The sequence below is a fragment of the Bombus affinis genome, chromosome 5 (assembly GCF_024516045.1).
Source record: "Bombus affinis isolate iyBomAffi1 chromosome 5, iyBomAffi1.2, whole genome shotgun sequence".
In the NCBI taxonomy this organism is placed as follows: domain Eukaryota; kingdom Metazoa; phylum Arthropoda; class Insecta; order Hymenoptera; family Apidae; genus Bombus; species Bombus affinis.
The window spans coordinates 17,932,535-17,956,654 of NC_066348.1; the positions used below are offsets into that span (position 1 = coordinate 17,932,535).

General features: G+C 45.1%; 1 protein-coding gene across 3 annotated transcripts in view; it reads left to right on the forward strand.

Annotated features, from left to right (window-relative positions):
• The window catches only part of LOC126916261 (neurogenic locus Notch protein), a 178,747-nt gene that overhangs the window by 120,664 nt on the left and 33,963 nt on the right, over positions 1-24,120 (forward strand). For all 3 annotated transcript variants that reach the window (XM_050721841.1, XM_050721843.1, XM_050721842.1), the window contains one exon: positions 4,911-5,093. In XM_050721841.1, coding sequence (XP_050577798.1) covers positions 4,911-5,093 — 183 coding nt within the window. The remainder of the gene's footprint in view (positions 1-4,910; positions 5,094-24,120) is intronic.

A 24,120-nucleotide genomic window follows, 5' to 3' on the forward strand; every position in this document is an offset into this window, starting at 1 on the left:
TCGTTTCTTTTTTTCTTTTTTTACTTTGATACAAAAATTTACCCACAACGAAGCAGTTAACGATTGCGATGTTATTTCGGTTAATTGCAATTTTACTCGCGAGAAACCTCGATTCGTCGAAATTTCGCTCTTCTTCCATGATCGCACGGCACGGTATATAACAAGTTTTTCGTATGCAACTACCGCAAAGGAAAAGCATGCCCAGCGGGATCGGATAATTTCGAAGAACAAGGTAATTTATTCTGCCCGCGAGATAATTCCGTTTCGCCGCTCATCTTCTTGCAATTCGTCCGGAGAAGATCCGACGAGTCGCGAACGAGAAGAAGAAGAAGTTCTTTGTCGCGTGTGTATCGTTAAGTAACGCTATAAATATTTACGCCGCATCTCCGAAAATGTCGGGCCGTTTGCAACGAAGGACCACCGCCTCAAACCGGCTTGTTCTTGTCCGGTGTCGAATTACATCGGTTCGCGGTTCGTGTTCGCGGCCGCCAAAACACCGCGCGAACGTGACACCGTCGAGACGTCATAATTCGTGACAGCGCAGCGACGCGGCCATGCGAAAGTACCTCGCGTGTCGTGGATCGCGCCGTCTCTCCCCTTTTATTCCGGTGTTTTTTCCCTCGCTCCCTTGCTCGGTTCAGCGTCGATCGAACTCGGATCAGGAGCCGAGCGGTCTTAATTTCCAAGCGAGGCGAAGCGGTCGCGAGGATGGCGAAGCGACGGTCAAAGGGAGTTGGCGAGGTCGCGTGGGTTAGGCAATCCGGTTTGGACAGTCCATTTCGTTTTTACGACGTAGATATAAGTAGTACGTAAGTAGTACGAGATACGTATCGTGATTTGTAACACGTATCGAAAGATTCTTGCTGGCTCGAACGGCAATCGAACGTACATCGAATGGACGGAATACGAGCGATTCCCGGTATCTATCTGATCGTATTTCCGGTCTAATCGTATTTACCGTACATGGTATTTTATAGCTAGTATCTTACAAATACATAGCATTTTTGCACCGTCGACTCGCACGTGGAAACTTGCACGCGCGTCTGTTCGAAGCAAAGAATGATCGGGCAGGACGTGCCCGAATCAGGGCAAAAGTCAACGAACGATCGAACGGTCGAACGATCCACCGTCTTTTCGTCTATTCGTATTCGTTGGCCGAGTTGACGTAAACGAGCAAAAAATACAAACTAAATTAAACGTCGAAGGAAAAATATTTCGTAACCACGCGTCGATCGTGATCTAAACGTCTTACGTCGAACGCGTAATTACTAACACACTCGCACGAATTGAAGCGTTTATTTTGTATAAAAAGCCTACTCCGTACAAGTCGTCGCGGATAGTTTCGAGGAGAATTGTCGGGAAAATCGGCTCGGCGATCAAATTCCTTCCCTTTTTCTTCGCTTGTGTTCGCGTAACGGGCACTTGGCGTGAGTCCCGCGAGTCCGATCATCGCGTGCCAGCGCAAACAACGCGGTAACCTGTAACGAAATCCCTTTTCCTTCGTGATCAAGCTCCGTGCCGGTGCTCGAAACCCGCTTCCTCGCCTTCTTCGTTTTAGAGTCAAAGTCGACTCGGCCGGATCTCTCGGCTCAGAATCAGGAGGAACCAGGCCTCCGTTCGCTACCTGTCCGCTAAACAAAGAGCCATTGTTACACCGAAATTTGGCAACGTTGGCCTGACAATGGGGTAAGCCGATACGAGGCACAAGGAGTTCTTATACCTGACCCGATCGTCAGGAATGCTTGCACCGTCTTTCCATCGATCGAAATTCGCCTTTAGAATACTCAAAATCGGCAACAATCGTAAACAGAGCGTCTCTTTTACGAAAAACGTTCTTCGCGAGTTGCGAATTGCAAAAATATGAAAGCCGATAAATCGCGTAAAACCCGTTCATCTTCCACGATATCGGTGCGCAGGTTGCGAGACAGAAGGTCGGTAATAACGTTTTAGCGGAAGGGGAGGCCTGAAAAGAGACATTTCCCGTAGTCCGATCTTTTCTCAAGGGAACGGAACGGTGGCGGCGAAGCACCGACCAATCTAATTAAACGCTAAATTGTTATTTTAAGTTTAATAATAACCATAATGACCTCGCGCTCCAGCCTGTGCTCTGTTATTATCTAGATTGCATATTTTCTGGTAGATTAAGTTCCTCCGGGGCAGCTCCTCTCGGAGCCAGCGCTCTCATCGTCGCAGACAGATCGCGTGGTTCGGCGCGTTTCGGCGCGTTTCGGCGCGTTTCGGCGCGGCGACTCAACAAAACTCGTAAACTGCAGTTGGACGTCGAGAGTGCAATTGATCGATTATCCGTGATATTATATCGGAGAACGCGGACTCAACCTTCTCGTACTCGTCGGCGATCGAGCCTCGTCAAAGGCGAATTCTCCAAGCAGTCGGGATTAACCGAATCGCCGACCGAAGCGTCTCGTCGGTGTTCTCTTTCGGCGCTACTTCCGTTCGCTTTCGTCTATCACGTTTATTTGCGTTTTACGCACAGAATCATTCTCCGTTTCATTAGCAAGCTATTCTCTTTTTGACCATAGATTCGCGACCGTTGACACGTTTTTCCATAGAAGGTAGTCATTTTGTTTAACTCGATGTAAATTTAGCAGCGCGTTCGATAGCAGCCAAGTTCTGTTACATACATCTAGGAACCTGATGTACCATACGCATCGTTTCCCGGCACTAGCAACATGATCATAGCCGCGAGTATAGCCGAAACTAGTACCGAATATCACCTGCGATCTTTGCTTGCCAATAAACTTTTCAAATATCGTACAATTTCCTCATATTTCTTCTAATGATCATTCTCTAGAAATGAGAAAATATACTTGTCGCGCTTAATTAAAGCTACCTCGAGGACAGAGCCCCTATAGCACCGTGCGCCCAGTCATCCACCTACCTCCCTCGCATCGACTTCAAGTATCGCTTTCTTCCATCGTCTGTCGACAACACCGATGCCCACCGTCCTTGAAGATCGCCGACACGACCCAGCAATGCGTTTCTTGCCGCCCCCGGTTACCCGGTAACACGCGTACACCCCTCGCCTTCCGCTTTTTCTTTCCTCTTCCACGTCCCTTCGTGAAACATCGCGCGCGGCGACAGCAATTGCGACGCAGAGTTGGAAAAACCATCGTTGAGTTACACGAGAGCGGCATCCGACCGTGCCGCGAACGACGATATCGCTTTAGTTGTTCAAAAACCTCATAAATATCGCGAGTAATCGTTGTACGCGTTGCCCTGCCAACGAACCGTAACCAGGTCCCGATGTTTCTTCTCGAATGCCACGCACGTTGTATGCTAAGGGACGACGTGTAACGCGGTAACTGATTCACCGAGGATTTTTGATCGTAGATTTTCAAGTGCATCGAAACTTGGTCTTTCGGTGAAAGTAGAGAGAGGATTGCCGTACTTACGCTAAATCCCGCCGAGTCACTAAGAATTTAACTCGTAACGAGACTGATTATTAAACCATTTATATCTTTTCCCATAACTGTACCCTTTAATGGTATAAACGCGATGATAAATGACAGATATAACGACCTCGCGCTAGCCTCGTGTATCGTAAAAGAAGATTATTTTGATTTTTCTATTAATATCCTATTAACGAGGAAGAAGATGCTAGATACTTATCTTCTTTCTTATACCAGTAATTGCATTTGATATTCCATATATGTACGTAATTCAAGATAGTTTCCTAATTACTACCAATTAATCGTACGAGAAATGGAAAAAATCGAAAAGAGAAATTTTTACGCGATTCTGTACTAAACTGCGAAAGCGAAAATGAACACACGGCAGATTCGATATAAAAATGAAAGCTGTTAGAATAATTGCTGTTAAAATAATTGCAGGTAAATAATAGCTGTATGCAACGTTAAATTTTTTATAAGAAAGTCTATTGGATTCCAAAGATTAACGCACTGGCCTGCGTATTCGTAGAAGCTTGGAGATTCGTAACAAAAGCTTTTTCTTCGAGCAATTTTATATCTCCGCCATTTTTTCTTTTCTATCACACCGTCGATCGTACTTTTACAACGCGTTTCCTAAAATTCTAGGACTTTTTCTACATTTCGTCCCATGCGTATTCGCTTTAACGATATCGATAATACAAAGCACAAGCTTTATTAGAGTTTTATTACAACCAAGCCTGTCGAATAAAGCTCCGATGAAATTACAGTCGCGAAATATCACGATATAGAAGCAATCTCGCAAGAATAACGAAAAGACTAACTAAATTAAGGCCGATATTTCAAGGAAGAAACGACTTAATGGAACACAGGAATGGCGAAGAAACAGCTGCCAGCTGTAATTATGTTATTGCAATTAGCGCGAACCGCGCGAGTTCGAGAAAACTAGCAGTCCAAACGGATCGTTGACCACTCTCGAGGAACAAGTTTCATTCTCGGGGATGACAGGCATCTTCCTTCTTATGGTCATCGTCGTCGTCGTCGTCGTCGTCGTCGTCGTCGTCGTCGCCGTCGTCGTCCGTCCATCCATCCATCCCTTTTTCTTCTTTCCTCCCTTTTTCGCTCCCTAACGGCAGCATCTTTAAAATCTACGTCGACCTGGTCAATTAAGGCTCGCTATCGTGCATTCGTCGCCCATCCCACGGAGCATCCGCCCACGTGCTGCACTTTGACTCCTGCCATGGTTAATAATTAATTATTATGCACCAAGCGTTCACCAATTCGCGATTGTTACCTAATTACCGGAGCTTTTGGATGTTTAAACACCCTACGTCTTTGTTCCGAGTTTCCGTCTCGAAAATTATACGCTTCGTTTTTCCAGCTGTTGCTCGTTCGTTGATCTTAAGCGCGAAAAGAACTAATATATATATACTGTCATCGATAAACCTTCAGAGTCAACAAATTGTCAACATATTTTTAACTTTCTTTCTTGCATTTTTCTAGGATCCCCTTGTGAACACGATGGTATTTGCGTAAACACACCTGGCTCTTTCGCCTGCAACTGTGCACAAGGATTCACGGGACCGAGATGCGAGACAAACGTGAACGAGTGCGAGTCCCATCCCTGTCAGAACGACGGCTCGTGTCTGGACGATCCTGGGACCTTTCGTTGCGTCTGCATGCCTGGTAAGTCAAACCTTCGCTTCTTTCCACCGTTTCTGCCCTTTTATTTCTAAAACCTGCCATCGAGAGGTGTTCTCGAAACGCGACAGTGACCGCCAATACCGTATAGGAACAAACAGTATCTAGCTATGGTCCGCACGGTCATAAGTAAACCAGATCGCAGATCACAGATTACAGGCGAATGTTCGTGTCGATCGGACTCACCGTACGATCCATCCAACTGCTTCGCTCGTGTTTCTACAACTAGCAACCTGATTATTTATTAGACGAGTTACGCGATAATAATTTACACGTGCTTTGTATCAGATACTTACGATACAACGGATTTGAGATTTTCGTGCGCGGTCGATGTTATCGAGTCGAAAATCCATACTTTGTAATTTAGGCAATTTTGGAAAGTATCAAACTTTACCATGCCAGGGAATTTATTAGATTGGGAAAAAGGTCAAAATCTAAAGATAAAAAACGGTACACGCTAGTTAAAGCGATTGTCGTGCGCGTAACGTTAATTTTAAATTAATTAAAATTGCGTGGCGGATGATAATTAGCAAAGAATCTCGAGTTTGTTGGGTCGCAAGGTGGATGCGGATGAGCGATACGAACGAAGCAAAGGCGTTTTCGTGGAAAAGTCGCTGGCGTTGAACCAGGCACGCTTTGCCAGCCGTGGAAATCAAGATTTCACCGAGGCGATAGTATACACACGGAGAGATACTGGCGAGCGCGAGCTGTTGCTCGAAAGCCGTGTGCCCCCCGGAGCCGCGACGCCGCGGTGCCGCGGTGTCGCCGGTAAATTCTTCCGAGATGACAGGGCCTCGGATTGCGTTATCTGATGCGCGGCAAGGACGGTAACTCGTTTAATCTTTTAACACGGTTGGTACGCGCCTCAGCCACGCGTAAGTCAACCTTAATTGTTTGACGCCGCGCTATGGAGGAAACATGTTTCCGGCTGGCAGAGGAGAAAAGATAGGCTTAAGGGCCTAGCATAGAGAGGGCCAATCGAGATTCTACCGGTCGATAATCGTCGATGTAATCGACAGAGAATGAGCTGTGCACGTTCACCAGATATCTGCGAGATGGGCGAGAACGAAGAACGGCTAGTGGCGGCGTTGGTGGTTTGCGACGTCGAGTCGGACGAATCGGCAAATCGAAATCTATGTATCAGCTATTATTCGAAGAAGTTTGGGGATTTTTAAGGTTCTACGAGGTTGGTTATCGCACGGGTGTGCATCGTTTTCGTTTTTCCGGATGCTTCGGCTTCTTTTCGTAGTATTATATTTCGTAGGTAGGTTTCCGTGTTCGAGGAATAAGGGTTTCAACTAATTTCGAAATACGGTAGAACTTTGTTTGCACGAACCTGTCGGGGCGCTAGGTTGATTCGTATCGTATCGTATCGTTTATATTTCTCTCTATCATCTATGATTTTTCGTTCGGTTAATCGGAGTTCATTGTATCCACGCAACAGCACTGCGCGAAACGTTTCCTCTTAAACACATAATAATGTCGCAAACTCGTCAATCAACTGCGATGCACCAGAGTGTATCAGACAACGCGTGTCCCTACTATTTTCATCTTATCGTTGCACGCTTATATTATAAGTAATGGAGCGACGTTAGGCGATGGTAGTTCGTATACGTAATAAGAGGTCGGGTAAGATTCCGATAACCAGGCGATGAACGATCGATATCGGACGGATATCGAGGAAAGATATCGGACAATTGGACGAACATACCTCGTATCCTTCTACAAAGATTTCTAGCCTTTAAATTTCATCGGTAAATTAGTATTTTTGTTGTTTCGGAAAAACTTGAAAAAATTGTTAAAACTTTCTCGGATGCAACTCTCCTTCTTTTCTTTCTTTTCATCTTGAGAAGTAAACAAAGGCATCGTATAATTTCTATAATTACCCGAAAAATCGTTTGTCTCTTGATTTTCTCTCGCCAAAGACGGATCTATCCGCGCCAAATTTTTCTCCAAAAACCGCACGAGTTTACACGTTGTTCTTAGAAATTACAGGGATCGTTAATAGGAAAGAAAACGCAATTGCAGGAAAATTTCGAACGATTTACCAGATCGAAATTGCAGAGCAGAGCGAAATTCGAACAAGAAGAGACAACGACTTTCGCTGGTGAAAATAATTTAATCCGGCTGGCGTCCTTCCTTTCGTGTCCGCTTTCTGAAACCGGTTGGATCCTGTCCATCTACCCCCGAGAGATTCGTCTGACGGCGATCAACGGTCGTTGGTCGGGGGTTTTGTTAATGTTTCGTCGTGGATCGATTCAACGGCCGCAAATTAATCGACAGCGAATCATAAATACGCGAATGAAAATTTTAAAGAGAAATTTCCGCTCTCCTCCTGCATGACATTTATCGATCGACTCGCGTGATTCTTTCTTCCCTCTTTCTTGTTCGAACTCGATACGTGTGTCCAGCATCCCTTAAAATCGAATGGAACCTGTCGGTGTTTAAACGGAGATGATTCGATTTCCACTTGAATATATTATATATATATATATATATACTCGATGAACGTTGCTCTACGACTTATGAACGTAACGAGTGAAACCGATGTTGAACCGCGGCGGAGCGTCAAGAGACAGAACAGACGTCGAACGATCGAATCCAATGGACCTGTTTCGACTAGAGCAGCGAATAATCGACGGTGGCTGGAGGGGGATCGAGAAGGTAGAACGGAGCTGGACGGTTCCGAAAAGCGAGAGAGCAAAAAATGAGAGACGGGCCGAAGGAGCCGAAGGTGGAAGGGTATGAAAGACGGGAGGGAAGGAAAGAGCCGAGAGGGGGCAACGAGTAAAATATGATAGCAGGATTCGCGAAATATGAGACCGAAACGAGGGGATTCTTTGCCCCAGGCCCCTGTACGGGCACAAAGGCTTATCTTGTCCCTGGATTGGCCATTGGCCGAGCGAACTGCCATTTTGGTACTCCACCTCCGTCGTCTCTTCTTCTTCTCTTTCTTCCGTCTCTGGTTGTACCATGCTCTCGTCTCCGTTTCTCTTTCTTAAACCTGGTCTCTTTTTCGTCCCGTTGTTTCGAGGCTCGTTGCGTCGGTCCGTTTGCTGCGCTTTCCTTTCTTGTCGGGTCCTGCTGTCCCGTAAAAGGATCCGCTAAATAGCGCTAAGAGGTTCGAGGAAAGAGGATACTCCAGCATTCAGAATCTCTCGCAGACGAGTTGCATACGTGCCACTTGCGTCCACGCTGCACACTCCACGCACCCCGTCTCTCCAACTCTCCACGCTTCGTATCGGCCTTTGTAAATTGCTCTGGTATACTACGTTCGTGAATCGAAGCGTCGTTCTTGCCAGAGCAAACCGCTGTCGTTCACCATCGTTCCTTCTCCAGCTCGATCAAACTCTGCCGCTACTGGCACGCGGCATCTGTCTTTCGATTCCTCGGCAACAAGTTGTGGAACGATGCGGGAAAGTGTACACGACGAAAGAAAGAACGAAATTGTCCATGTAATTTCCGCCAGCAATAGCGAACACGTTGGGTTACAACGCAAAATGCAAGTGGCAACAGCAGTTGCTTGTCACCGACATTCACGCTCACACTCTCGCGCTGACGGACGATAACGATTACAAGACTACAGACCGATCTGATAATGCGATTCATCTGATAACGTGGCCCTCTGGCTACGCGTACACGCTGTCTATTTCGTATCGCAGCCTTGAAGAAACGAGGATTAATAAGTCGGTAGCGTAGGAACAGCCGTGCAACCACGACAATTCGTACAGTGAGAAAAAGATCGAAGCATAGCGTTCGAACTCGATAGTAATCGACGAGATACTACTTACTGCCTTGCAAGTAACATCGTTCGACAACGATGGTAATGTTGAAACACGATTGCTTTATAACGTAGGACATGACATTTTTCGCACCGCATATCACATCGATATCACATCGTCGATACCGATCGAATTGTATTCGGTAAGTAATTCTACCGAAGAAGTATGCAGGTAGCGGAACGTAACGTTTCAAGAGAGCGGCATTTGCCTTGGAAATACGTGGAAATAAATTATTGAAATTTGTACAATTTTCACCCTGCAAAGAAGCGTTTTCATTCTAGTTCTCCTTCTATATCGAATATTTTCCTCTCGATAAGAACCGCAATGTAAAGATTATTAATAAACGAAATGAAATTTTTAATTAATAAACGAAATTCAAGGGAACGCAATTCAACGTAAAAGATACACGATCGTCGCTTCTGATACAAAGTAGGATCGTTATAAATTTGAAACGTCTTCTGGTTACAGACGCGATGACGGTGTCAAATATTTGACGGCGGCGGATATTTTTCCTGCAAAATTAAACATATTCTTGATCGAAATATTTCGTCGCAAAATGAAATACACGAATCGAAGAACCTACGTACGAAAATATTTTCGGTGTAGTAGAGTACCAGCTATATCGTTTCGCTAAAGTATATGGTAGCTACCTGACCGCGATGATGATGTAAAGGTGGCATCGTGCGAAAGGTGCCATACATCGTCCCGATGAACAGTCCGACAAAGGCAAGACGATGTTATCCGCGACGCCATCTTCTCAGGTATACGTCCAGGTGTTCACACGGAACCGGGAATTCGCTAGTCACAGTGACCGGCGCTCTTCCTCGACTATCGCTAAAATACCACCTGATACATCAAATCTGAATCCGGAGAAATTTCGTTGTTTCTACGTATACGAGTGTACTTTGCCCATCATATACGAAAGTCGTTGGAAAAAGCGATCGGACATTTTATTGAAATTTATTTCATTTACTTTGATTCGCTCGATATACGCTACTCCTTTTATTCCATACTCTTTACATACCGCGAATACACGGGTTTTCGTTAAAACATCCACTTTAAATACGCAGAATTCTTTCAACCAATTCGTTCGTTTTTCTCCACGATAATACGCACTTGACAGAAAATCTGTTTCGAACATGTATCTCGACGTATTTTCGATTGGACGCGACAACAACGCATACCTTCTAATATAACGTAACTCGATATATAAACGTGTGAGCGGAAGAAGGAGAAGGAGAGGGAGAGAGGGAGAGAGGGAGAGAAGAGAGAGAAAGGGAGGCCGAAAACGATGGAACGAGTTCCGGCGTTGAGAGCCAGGAGATGTTCCATCGGAACACGCGCGCTATGATACATCGTTGAAGATGTAGATTGCTTCCAGCTCCTAGCGCATAATCCAGCAGCCTTGCATTGTCCAATGGCTGGACAATGGCTGGCGCGTTCTGTTATCTCGCAGCCCTTATTCGACTCGCTTCTTCTTTTCTACGACTCTCTCTCTCTCTCTCTCTATTTCCCCCTGCCCTTATAGCGGTTCCATTCTTCTGCCCATGGATCGTGCTTCGTAAATCTTGGCTGCAAGGGCCACAACATAGTTGCCGCACAATTGCGCCGATTGCGAACAGTCAGCTCAAAGTAACTCTTTGTTATCTCAATTCGACTTTCCTCCAGGAATTAGGAAGCATTTTCTTCGGAAAAGAAATTCTTAGCTTGGTTTCCGTTAAAGGAAACTCGATGCTTAGTCGGTCGATGGCGTACTTTGGACGATGGACGCGTCCTTTTCATGCAAGTTCGTTATTCTTCGTTATAGCGATAGAATATAATTTAAAGTTCTATGTGTAATGTAATTGAACGACAGCGACAAATTAGGCTGGAATTTTGAATAAATCGTAATAGAGACGATAGATCGAATAGATTCTTTTTAGATCACGTTTTGTTCGTTCGTAGCGTTCTCTTGACATTCTGTCAAACGTACAACTCGATATACAATTTTTAAATAACGGAAAATCTATGTTTTGCCTAATCTCCACCACGTCTGTTTCCATCTGTTTTATTCTCGTTCGTTGTTACGAACGCAAATAGTTACTTATTAATCTAATTATCAACTCGATGCTACACGTATGCTATCGCGTATATAATATCACGAACCAAAGTATCGAACGAGAAAACAGTACCTACAAAAGCTCAGCCTTTGAACTTTGAACGTCCCTAATCACCGTTTAAGAGCATCGCTTTGCGCGATGTTGTTGTCAAGCTGACGTATCGGTGTACACGTCGGAGCTGGATCGAACGTATCGGCCCTATATCGGAGGAATAATTTATCAGAACAATACCGATATTATTGCCATCGATCAAAGTAGCCCGTTTCGATTGACATATCCCTTCCTGTCCGAGACGTTGCAACGCCGTGGCACGATCCTTGTCGAGCTTCCTTCTTCTTTTTCCCCGATATAAATTATGCTTTTGTTTCTTCATCGGGACGATCCGAGAAACGATCGATCGGTCTGGACAAAGATGCGACGAGACGAGACGCGACGCCGCGCCGCGCCGCGCCGTCGTCGACGAAAACGAAGAGGTTGAAGTTGAAGGCGACTGTCAAGAATGACGGCACCCTCCCGAGAGAGAAGACGCGCGCATTTATTGTTGGCGATTCGAACGGGTCCCTTGGTCCATTTCGCGTCTCCCTTTTTCCTTTTTATTTCGTGCCCCTCCTCCCTTTCTCCATGCGCTGTGCGACTGTTGCAGCATCCTGCATTCCGTTGGCCCGTTACCCGATCGTGTTTAAAATATCCTTTACACGATACATCCAGCCTTTTTACATACATATTTATATTACAAAGGGACTCGATCGACGAAAATTACGCAAATTCCGAAAAATGACTATTCCGTACGAAGGAAAAGGGCTCGCGCAGGACACTTTTGCAAATACAGAGTAGAGCGAACTGCGTTTACCCAACACGGCTGCTAAGTTTTCCAACACGACTCGTGCTCTTCTCGGGGCTTAGGGCCTAGACCAATGGCAAAGAGAGAAATCCCGAAAATACCGTCGGTTTTAAATTTCTGTATTGCTCTTTAATTAATTTCGCAATCCGAAAATACACAGTACGAAACGAACAATTCCGCGACTGAATGGAAAAAATGTCCAACCACGTCTAACGCTGTTTGCTAACAGAATCGTTCGTCGCGCGGACGCCTAACTAACCCAACTTGTTTTTCCGATATCGATCGCACCTCGAATCAACCAAGATGCAAATCATCGACTCGCACCACGTTATAAAGTGCTTCGATTCGTCAACTTTTAAGCGGATGTCTTGGTTGGTTTATGTGATTGACCGATGGTCGATCGGTAACCGCGACAGAGTCATAACGCACGACTTTCTGCGTTTTTTAAATCCTGTATACGTCTCTTTCTACCAGTTATCGGACATTTGTTACTCTGATATAAAAGATACATGTACTTTTTAATTTTACGCGCGATGCAGCGATTGTTCTTCGTCGAGTGTTTGACCTTGGTAGTCATGGATAGTGGATATCCATTACCGCGTCTGTAAGTGAAGTTGAAGTCGACGCTTATCAATTTATTTTATTATTTATTGTTTGTACGCGTTATACAGGCATATAAATTATATTACGGTTTGAACATAATATCGTATAACTATTTTGATAAAAATTGGTACTGGACTTGGTATTGGACTTGGAATTATGCGCTTTCTTGTCGCAACTATGGCTTCCATGAGAGGTCGTAAGAAGAGGCTTTAAGTGCCGATAATAATACTTACAGAATCGATCGAGACCGCGGTTTAATCGTGTCGTTATCAGTCACGGTACCCCCGATCGAAAACCTAACCCCGATCGAATCCTCATAGCGGACCAGCATATTTTCTCGTAATCTTTTCCATTAGAAAAACGCGAAACGTGGAAACGTTGTACCGAGTCTACAAAAACCGCTCTACTCTCATTGTCGTTGGCCAGTCTTCGTCTTTCGTCTTCGATCCCGTCTTGTGAAACGCGACAGGATCGAACGATGCTCGCACGTTACGTAAACGTTAAACCATTCGCCGCGACGCGATACGATGCGACGACGCGGTTAGAGTTTCCTTTGCGCTCGCTTTCGACTCGGGTCACCGTCGGTGACCCCTTCTCACCTGGTCGAGAGTCGTAGCTGTGAAGCAGAGGCCGCCGCAAATCCAGAACGAATCGAAAGTGCTTTCGAAGGTTCCTTCGATTTCGTATCCCGACCGCATACGTTTCAAGTGGCGAACGATCTCGCGCATGTTTGACAAATGCTCGTAGACTCCAGTTGTATTTTAAGTCGTATATTCTAGAACGATGAAAGGCGATATTTTGAAATTTAGGTTAGCTACATTTCTCCGGAGTAGTCGATTTTATACGAACGTCGATCGTTATATTTTCACGTATACGATGTCCGACGAAATATTGGTTTGCAGTTTCAGCAGGTTTTTGCGGGGGGAATAAGATACAAAAGCAAGGAAGAACCACAGCCGCGAAGTTTGAAATTCTTCGGAAATTTGGAGAATTGGGAAATGTTCAACGTTTTTTCGTTTGTTCGAATTATTTTCACATCGGCATGACAAAGGTGGCAATCGCCTCGGTCGATTCTATCAGAGGATTATGTAACCAGACGGGCTGTTAACGGAACAGCGCGGTGCGACCATGGCGGCGGACTTCTCGCAAGCAAAAGGTTAACACCGCATTTACTGGAAGGAGACGCCCTTAAGCTGGAATAGAACGAAGCCGGACACGTTGTTCCGTCTCGAACTGTCGCCGAGTTTCTACGTCCCTTGCGTTTCACAGCTTGCATACGTTCGTATCCATTATAATCGTTACCGCGTCGCAAGATGAACAGCCCCGACGATCCGCCAGATCTGCCAGAGCTCTGGTCGATGGGTGTCCTTCGTGGAAGGCGATACGTGGACGCGTCCGTAGTTGCCAGGATCGCGGCACGGCGCGGCAGTGTACGTATACCGTTAGGCCACATGCAACGCGTGACGGCCCCGCAAAAGGCTGCGGACGATCCCTGATCCTCGAAGACGATAGCCGGATGACGAGCGAAGCCCGGTAGAAAAGACCGTTTGACGAATAGACAAGTCGGTATAAACACGAACGTATATACCGGCACAGACCGTTTCGCTACCGGCCTCGGATGGAGATAAGCCTCCGTTGCCATCGACGTCGACTCTGCCCGTTCTTCTTCTCCTTCCGCTTCTTTTTATTCTCCTTCCTTTACCTTCCTGCTCCTCCCTTTCGTCTTTTTTTCTCATACGTTAACCTTAACGTATACCCATTGCGATACGTCCGTATTTGAACGATACGCCCCTTGCAACCTTACTTACACCCTACGTACTTAGTCCTGCCATACGCTCCATCATAAATATATCGAGTGCTTGTAAAAGACTACGCAACGTTATAATCTCCAATTAATAGGTAATAATAAACTAATATTCTACAACCTGTATTCTACAAAGGATATTTCATTATCTGCTTTTGTAAAATCTTTCTTCCAGCTATTGAAATCTCTACGAGGAATTTTGCATTCTTTCGTTTACTCTCTCTTATCCTCACATTCTGCCACATAACGTTTACATAACGTAATAACAGTGCAAAATACTTGGTATCAACGATGTAGATTCCGTGTCAGCAGGAACGATGGGACAAACCCCGCTTACTTTTCGCAATTTCATCTTTTACAAGAATTTTCTTAAGCTACTGATTTCATTAATTTGGTATAATCGATCTTATAGAGATTGTTAATAATCGTCATTTGTATGCGCTTACGTTGCCATAGGAAGAGTCGTCGACTCTCTTCGTATATTCGATAATTAAGGTTTCTCTTCATTTATCCAAAATAATTCGTTTCGCGTGAATTTTCCGCTGCTGCTCGTCTAGTTTCTTTCCTTTTATATCTTCGGTTCCGGTATTCTTCTTCTCCGAAAGATTCTGACTGTCTTTTCGGAAGCCCTGTATCGGCAGATTTTACCGAAGAATTCGATCCGGAGAAGTAGACGACGATTCGAACGTCGCGACTAAAGTCCCGACCAACGCTTATCGACACCGGCGAAACGTTCGTTGCCGTGAGTGGTGTTAGTTTCTTCGCTGTGGCGCGTACTTGCACGCGTGGTGCTCGGTTTTGCGTGCACGGTATTTATAACTCGATCCTCTTATCTGGCACGATTCGATGACACAGACAAGTTGCCACGGCAACTCGTTTGAAATCTCAATTTGATTTACCGCCCCGTTGAAAGTCGACGGGTTTCGTTCCTGTTGGCAACGTTCTGTCGCTGCTGGGCTATCTTTCAATATGCGAGTTGCTGCAGGATTCAGGCTGAAGGAAGGTTGACTCGGCAGATATCGATATAAGGTGAGTGGTGTGATATCGCGAATCGCGTTCGTACAGTGTTTGTCCTTTAGTCGTACAGAGTTTGGCGTACCGTAAATCTGAGACGCTGTTTTCGTTTCTGACAGATTCGTCGACGATCACGATATCAGTTACTTCGTAGAAAACAGGAAATTGTTCGAGGAAAAATGCGTATCATCGATAATTACAGGGCACACATTCCATGTTCGTATCGCGAGGAAAGCACGAGCAAACAAAAACGATTCACGGACTAGAGAGAGAGAGAGGGATAAGAGGCTGGTGGTTAAATTTCGCGAAAGCACCGGCGAAAAAACGATCCGAGTAGCGCTCGATCTGCCGGCGATCGATCAGCGAATCGAACAGGCGATGTCGTTATCGCGCGCCGAGAAAATTAATTCGAGCGACGAAACAAGCCGCCGGTTTATCGGTGGCAGTTAATTGCTAGCCCAAAGTCCGAGCCCCGGTGCGACGTGGCGGTCTCTCGAATCCCCATCGTTGCTCCCTTGCTCGTATCGTTTTCCATGGAAGGCGTGCGCAAAAGCCGCGTTTGTACGTCGCGATGGTTATAGCGCGTACGGGATCCAACTGTATCTGCGGCTGTTTAGTGGAATTTTTTCCAACGACCACGCACACGCGCGCGATCTTTTGATCGATGCACATTTCTGTTAATTCGGCAGAATCGATCGACTCGATCGAGATAAATCAGCAAACGTACATGCGCCTATCGGAACAACGATAATACCGGCGCAAAAAAGCTAATTTTATTTAGTCGCTCGTGGAAGTAAATAACGAAAAAAAGAAAAAAGCCAATAAAATGATCGTTAATACCTAATTCGATTATTTCGATTTAACGAAGGGATCATCGGGTACGTGTTTCGCAGGCCCTGGTTATACGGATGTCATAGGTGAAATGCTTACTTTTATCAGTGTCACGAAAATTTTCGCACGTATGCGCGCGTATCACGTCGAAGATGTTTCGATTTCCGTGCAGTCTCCGACTTGTCCTCGTTTTAAGGGTGAACTGGCAGATTGATTTCCTCCTTGAAATCGCCGCCAACACAACCGATCGATTTCACCGTTCGTTTCACTCCTGTTGCCGACGAATCGTTCGTACGTTTCTCCGGTGCGTTCGATCTTATTTCCTGGGAGAGAAGAATGGTGTAGTAACGAGAGCAAAACGCAGAACAAGTAAGGATCGTGTAACGTCGTAATCTTCTTCCCCGAACGATGCTCTTTACTCGGATCTCTACTTCGTTTTCGAACCAAGTCCGCCACCCAGAACGTGTTTCATTGCGCGTATCGTTATCGCGAACGTTAAAAAGAGAAGCGAAATCAAGTCGTATCTGCTAGTCTCGTAGGATGATTAACAAAGGAAGAAAAGGAAAAAAAGAAGAATAAACGAATAAAGAAAGAATACGATTGCTTTTCTCGTTACTTTCCTTGCTTCGATTTACTTGCTCATATTCCTCGGATACCGGCAATCTGTTTCTCCGGATACAGTATATAACTGTATACAGTATGCGACGCATGCACGTACACGAGCGGTGCCGCTTTGTCCACGTCAACCGAGATCAGCATGGTTCGATCGTGTAGATCTCGATGGACGCTGATCGTATAAGTATACACGCACGTGCACCGTGGCTCGCTTAGAGGAATCGCATAATGCCGACTATGGATCCTTTCGAGTCGTCGCGTTCACGTCGCGTCGTCCCTCGCGGTGAATCCATGAATCTTTGAAAACCTGCCGTTCGTAGATCCATGAACGGCCCCGCATACATGTTTGTTTATTGGGTAGAGTTGATCGACGAGAATCGACGAGAATCGACGAGAATCGACGAAAAGAAGGGATGCACGAGACGGGAATATGTCATACATCGAAAGACGGAATATTTTCGACCGAAGAATTTGACAATGATTCGTTTCTTCTTGAGAGAAAGAGAGAGAGAGAGAGAGAGAGAGAGAGAGAGAGAGAGAGAGAAATGCCATCTGCCGCAAAAAGAGAGAAAAGGAAAAAGAAAGAAAAGGGCAGGAGGGGGAAACGGACAATTTGGTGGGTTGCGTGGATATGTCGGGCGTATTTAAAATGCAAATGCAGACCACGTCGCGGTGGTTCTTCCCGGTTTCTTCCCGAGGCAACCGATCGTGGATGTGGCCCACGTAGAACGCGGCTTCTTCGTTTCGACTCGTCTTCGAGTTCTCTCATTCAGGCTTCCCTTTTAACGGATCGCGAAGCAGAAAAGGACGATTTAGTTCTTCTCGTCGCGTCTCTCGGGGCATCTTATTAAGAACGCGCATAGCGATTGCAGCGCGAGCGGGAATGCCGAGTCGAGTCGCCTTTAAACGCGTTTCTCCTTTTCGCGAAGAAGAAGAGGTATGCTTGGGAATGGGCGTGCGAGTAAAAAAAGCCGCCGCCCGCGACGCGATGCGACGCGACACGATGCAACCGAATCGAAATCGACCACCGTTTTGCCAACCGTTTCTTAAATATCCGTGTTAATAACGCACCATGTCCGCCCCTGCCTCTCTAACGAATTTCTTCGGTCGAAATAGGTAAAAAACTGCCGCTGCCCTTGCAAGCTGTTTGGGTATCTTCGGATAAGGTTCTCGGCTGTCGCCGAGGGGGCAATTCCCTTTAGATGTACGTATTTCGTTTTAACGAGCTTCGTTCGACGAGCTGCGCGCAAAGAAGGAGACGTTATAGGAGACACGTCTCCAGCAGCTCGAGCCTTTGCGCGTGTGGAGTTGACACGCTGCACGAAACGATCATTTCGATTTCGCACAAGCACGTATTCGAATTAAAACGATTCGCGACTTTCTTACTCCGCCGCAAGCTACGGGGCTCGACCGGCAAGGATCGTTACCGAGTCCCCTCGATTTGGTAAGGCGTGCATGCAATTCTTCGACGTGCACTCGCATGCAAGAAACGTTGGTTCGCCGTTTCATCGCCGTGAAAAAGGACTACGTGATGGCAGCGTGACGATGTTCGTTTCGCGATCGTTCGACGACTTCCGCTTCGCCAAGCTTTCTACAAATTCGACAAAAAGCTGATCGATAAGTCGCTTTGCGTAGGGTGTGATCGTCTCGTTGTAGCTGGATCGTTCGTTTCTTGCGTATTTCTCATCTTACTTTGTAGCGTGGCAAATCGATGGATAAGAAACGATTGGACTTTATTTCACGCAAGCTACAGCCAGAAGCATCGATGGAAAAACGTCGATTCTCCGATGAATATTTTTGGTCATATTATCGCTTCGTCAAATATTCGTCAAATCGCTTCTATGCGCGCGATGGTGTCGGTAAAGTTGCTATTACGTTAAATTAGAATGTACAAGAAAAATAAACTTCTGAAAAATGAGTAAGTAAGGCGGGCAAACGAGCGGAATCGTAGATTTCTATCTATTTACGTGAATCCAACAAATCGAAAAGTCTTTGTAGAATTAATCAGAAATGAAAATAGACACAATGATCGATCTCTCGCGCACTCGTTATATACGTATGTACTTTTTACTTGTACATACCTACTTACTTTCAATACCTGGCTCTAAACACGAGACTATCTAACGATCACAAACGGTCCGAATTACATATTTATTTTCGAGATATTCCAACTTTTACATTTACATCTACCAAGAAACGAACGTTCCTCGACAATCCCGATATTTTCACCAGCCTCGAATCCTAATTACTCGATTAACTACCGTATAAATCGATTTCGACTATCCATCGTCGCCCAAAAGTATATTCGGTACGCATTATCCCCTAGGGACTAGAGACGAATGACGTTGATCGTGAAACCGTGGACGAGTCGGGTCCTTAATAAGCGGTTAATTACGCCGGCTCCGTGGCGTAATTAACGGTAGCGGTCGGTGATTTTCTTCCATCAGGTTCGACGTTATCCGAGAACGTTAAAACGTCAGCTAATCGGTCGCGTGTGTGTTTCGTCGAGAAACTGCTTACCTACCGACCCGCCGCAAAGTAGAAAAGGTCATGGACACTGGGTGCACGCGTAAATTCCCATTCCTCTCGTTCCATCGGCTTTCAAACGGTCGCGTTACGAGGCGTTTCTTAATTTCACGCAACTTTATTTATAGTTGTTCAATTGCTCGCTTGCTTATACTATGTACGTATTCTCTTATAATCCCGTTGTTCGCGTACTGTTTTTCCCGTGTTTCCTCGAGTTTTTCTGTACGCGACTACGATCATTCGGAGAAGCGATTTTTCATCAAACCCAATTCCCAACATCTTTCGTCTGTTCGTTCGTTCGATTAAGATTATCGCGATTACTTTTTCCGAGAACCACGTATCGCGGGTTTAAATAGATCCCTTATGTATTAGCGATAAGTACAGTATAGAACAATAATCTTGGACTGCGACACGTTGAAATGCAATCGACGCGTAATACCGACTGAAATATTAGTAAAAGAGCGGGATGTCCTTCATCGTCATAAACGCTCGTTGCGTTTTACCGTATATTAACGAGCGATCGTTTTTCATGTGTTTCAGGTAAGTCCGATCTCTCTGTTCGTTCAAGTTTCCTCGTGGGTCTTTGTCTAACGAGAATCACCGGAGCGTGACATTTTGCACAGCAAGTCGATCTGTAGGTCGGTGATCGGTTTTCATATAATTTCGAATTTGTTAGATCGCGCACGACCAATCTTACGCGCTAATAGTTTCCTCCTTAAACCGACCGTTCTAATCTGATAGATAATTTCGCGTCGTTGCTCGCTTCGCGACACGGTAGGAACGTAACACGGCAATAAACGGCCGCGTAACAGGCATAATACTCCTCTTACGATTCATTATCGCGATTGTGCGAATACATATCAACCGAGTTTCCCATCCATCAGCAGTAGCGCGAGGCAAAAAGGGCATCCGAGCCCTGTCGATAATTTTATTTGGCCGGTCTCGTGCGTTTTCGGTCAGTCGTTTCGTCCACCAAAAGCGGAAGCACCTGCGCAAGTCGATTTACAATAGCTCGCCGACACCGCTAAATCACTCCTTTATTTCCTGGAAATATAAATCAGCCAGGATTCACGCCGCGAGATGCTACGAGTATCGGGCCACGATCGAATCCCCGGAGAGTACAGCAACAACGATATTCGATTTCCTTTGCCTATCGTTCTCGGTTCTCGCCTCCTTTTCTCTTCCCTTTTCTTCCCTTTTCTTCTCTTCTCTTCTCTTCTCTTCTCTCCTCTTCTCTCTTCTTCGCTTTGCTTCGCTTCCCTTCTCTTTCCTTCCCTTCTCTTCCCTTCCCTTCCCTTCCCTTCCCTTCCCTTCCCTTCCCTTCCCTTCCCTACCCTCCCCATCGCATCGCTTCTCTTCTCTCGCATGCACGCGCGGCCTTCGTTTCCTTCGACGCTTCTTTGGCCCATCTTTTTGCGACCCCGCTCGTCCTTCGGAGCCGGAGACGATCTGTGGCGAAACAGTTTTCTCAATGACTAACCCCCTCGATTCGATCCGATACCCCTTTTTCCCCTTTTCATCATCTTTTTGTCGAATTACTCTGGTACAGCGGTTTTATCGCGTTTAACGGCAAACGATTCACTTTGTCGTTACGATTATTTTCACCAGCGAACGATTTTTGGTTTACCCTTTGTGTCCGGGAGAGGTTTTCTACGTAGACGCGTGTCGGTTTGTGGTATTTTGGAACGAATTTGTATTCCGAAGATGCGATTCACGAGGTTGCCTTTCAGGAATATTGATCGATATGAGAGAGAGAGAGAGAGAGAGAGAGTGATAGCTTTTGCTTGGACGTGTAGTGATTTGATTTTATCGCGCAAAAGAAAGTATAGACAGTTTCGAATACGCGACCTTACGCAATGACGTTTATTTCGCTTCGAGAGGATATCTTGTTACGTTTGGCGTGATCTTGGAGGACACCTGCTGACCGTATCCTGATTCTAATCCTTGCGTAATACGAACGCCATGCCCGGTTCGCGATGGTTTATGGACGCTATAAAATCGCCTTTAAACCGACCACTTTAATGGTTCACGACTTTTGCCTATGCAGATTTCGTGGCTGATAATCCTGTGCCCCGGTGCTCCGACCTCTCGATCCAGGCTATCCTTTTAGTAGACAGCTTTTGCTCAAGAGTGCAGTCTTTCCACGACGAATTGTCCTTCTTCCTCCTCCGCAAACATCTCCCCGGTATCAAGATAAAATTAATATACCAACGATTAATTCCGCGCAGCGGTTAGGATATTGATTTGCGCAGTACGTAACGATAGATTTACGATTATACAGCAAATAAAATTAGTTTTCTCGATACTTGAAAATATACGCGTAAAATAAATGAACAGTTTCGTTCAATGGAAACGCATTTAATGGTTATAAATCGTACCGAAGAACAAAATTCTGATAGATACATCTACGAGCATTGAGCAATAGACGGCAGAATCTAAAAACGCTGTTTCAATTTCGAGCGCTGTTCGAAACGCTGTTTCGTTTCACTCCGAATATTCGAAATAGCTAACCAAATTGAATGTTCCTTCAATGTACATTTATATAATTCCATCGTTATGTCGTTTTGCTAAAATATAGAGCGAGTACGTTCGACGTTTCTTCTATGCAGTTTGCCGTTGAAGCAAAAAGATAAAGAAATTTCGCCAACTCGAGACGTAATACGATTCGTATTACGTGCATTTATAGCTTAACCTTCGGATGGTATCTATATTCTACAATATATACGTATATATGATTTTATATAACCCCTCGTATAGGTCGGTTTCTTGCACCGAGCACAGCGTCGTGTCTCGTCCAATTTCGTCGCTGTTTAACGAGCACCTTCGTCGAAACCTTTTCAGAGCAGAGAACTGGATGCAAAGAAGATCAGGTACACATTCCTCCGCTATCTTTTCTCGGTAGCCCGATATAGATAGAAGTTCATGGAAACGAATGTCAAGATGCCGCCTATTATTCCTTTCGTGCGACCGGTATGTCATTGTCCAACCATTTCCAGACGCGCCTTGTCTGCGAATACTCTATCTGCCGTGAGAAAGAGGAAGATAACGATATCTGGTTGGCAAAAGTTAACCGTTGTGCGTTTGATATCGTTCGACTTGTAAAAAAGAAACGTTTTTCTTTAGACTATTATCTAGTCATAACAGTATCACCCTGTGAAACGATTGTTTCAATGTATTCACCTTATTCGTACGTACCTGTCACCTATATACTACGTATACGTATTTTACTTTATATTTATCCTATTTATTATATCTTAGTTTAGCTATATCCTCAAGCTATCTTAATTCCTTGAAATTAATTGATTAACGCGAAGATATTTATAAAACTCACAAATTTCAGTTGTTTTCACCCTCGTGTGCTTTTTAAACTCGAGAAACTTGAGTGAGAAACGACAATGAAAAGGAGAAAAATAAACTGCGAAAGAGTGACACGACTCGTTCGACCGTTAATCTCTGAGAACATTTTAATTTCCTCGAACGAAGAGAATTTCGCTAGCAAACGTTCATTTTTCGGCATATTTTCATAAATCGTGCGTATCATATGTATGTCCATAGGGTGAGATTTAGTTAGAAAAGAGCCGGCGTCGGTTCGTCCCATAGGCGATCTCGCTTCCTCCATCGAGAATGATCGACAACCAGAGATAAAATCGTGAAATCGCGTTTCGACGCGCCAACTTTTTACCAATTATGGTTTCGACGTGGCTTCGCCGCGATACATACTTGTGCAAACACCGTGCTACTGTTTGCTGTTCATATGGCAAAAAGATTTAGCGCGTTTTTTCCTCTCGTTTCGTTGGTTGTTTGCATTAAAATCAGTTTGGTTTAATCGTCCAGTTGAATATTTTCCATGTCGGTTTACAATCACGAAGGAAACGCCGATCCTCTGGCCTCCCTCTATATTCTACGAGTATATAAATGTACATAATACGTACATATGTGTACGTACTTGTACACGTACGAAGCTGTTTGTAATTTATAAATATCTCATAGCTACGATTTCGATCCGATCGAGAACAGAATTTACTCACGTTGCTTCGATCTTTCCACTACTTTTTTTTAAATATGCGGCGATTTTTAAAATATGCCGCCACCAATCACGATTAACGTTAACGTACGCACATATTTCGATGGAAATAGAAGGCAAAGTAAATGAAACAAAATATCGTTCGAACGTTATCGAGTAGTATTACTTACAATTAGAGATCGTTTACTCGGAAAAAGCGCTCGATCATTTGCGCCGTGCGTACAAATATGTAGTACGATGTAGAAAAGACTCGGCGGCTTAAAATAACTCACGGTATTCGCTCCAGCTGCATTCCTCTGAATCGCAATGCAAAGAATTTCCATCGGTTCCTGAACGGCCAGGTTCCGTCGTTTGCCGTGCAATTCAAGGCGGAACCCTTGAATCTTCCGACGATCTTAATTTGCCTCCGTGTGGATCAAAGACCGTGCAGTCGCTAACTGTATCGAGGCATGTGCTCGTTAGAATGGAAATTTATCTCGACGCCGTTTCTACCGTGAATCGAAACGCAACCGCGAACAATCTTGATCGTATTTCAATTGTACGAAATGGCATTTTTTAAATATTTTCGACTAACCAGCGCGATATCGTCCATCGATCGTCAAAAGCCGAATCGAGCAAGAATCTTCTGTTAATCTCCCCTTGCTGCTCTCTCAACTCTCAAAGTTACTCGCTGTTCAAAGTATTCCCGGTTACAGAGCCGTCGTTCTCGTCGACGTCGGTTAGGTACATATTTAGGACAACTAGTAGGAAAGGTGGAGGGATGGGTGACAGGTTGCGACGATTCATCGGCAGCTTGTGTCTGGATAATCGCTGTAACGAGATGGTGATCAGGGTTCTCTGGCGGAAACTCGGTTCTCGGGATACATATTAAGC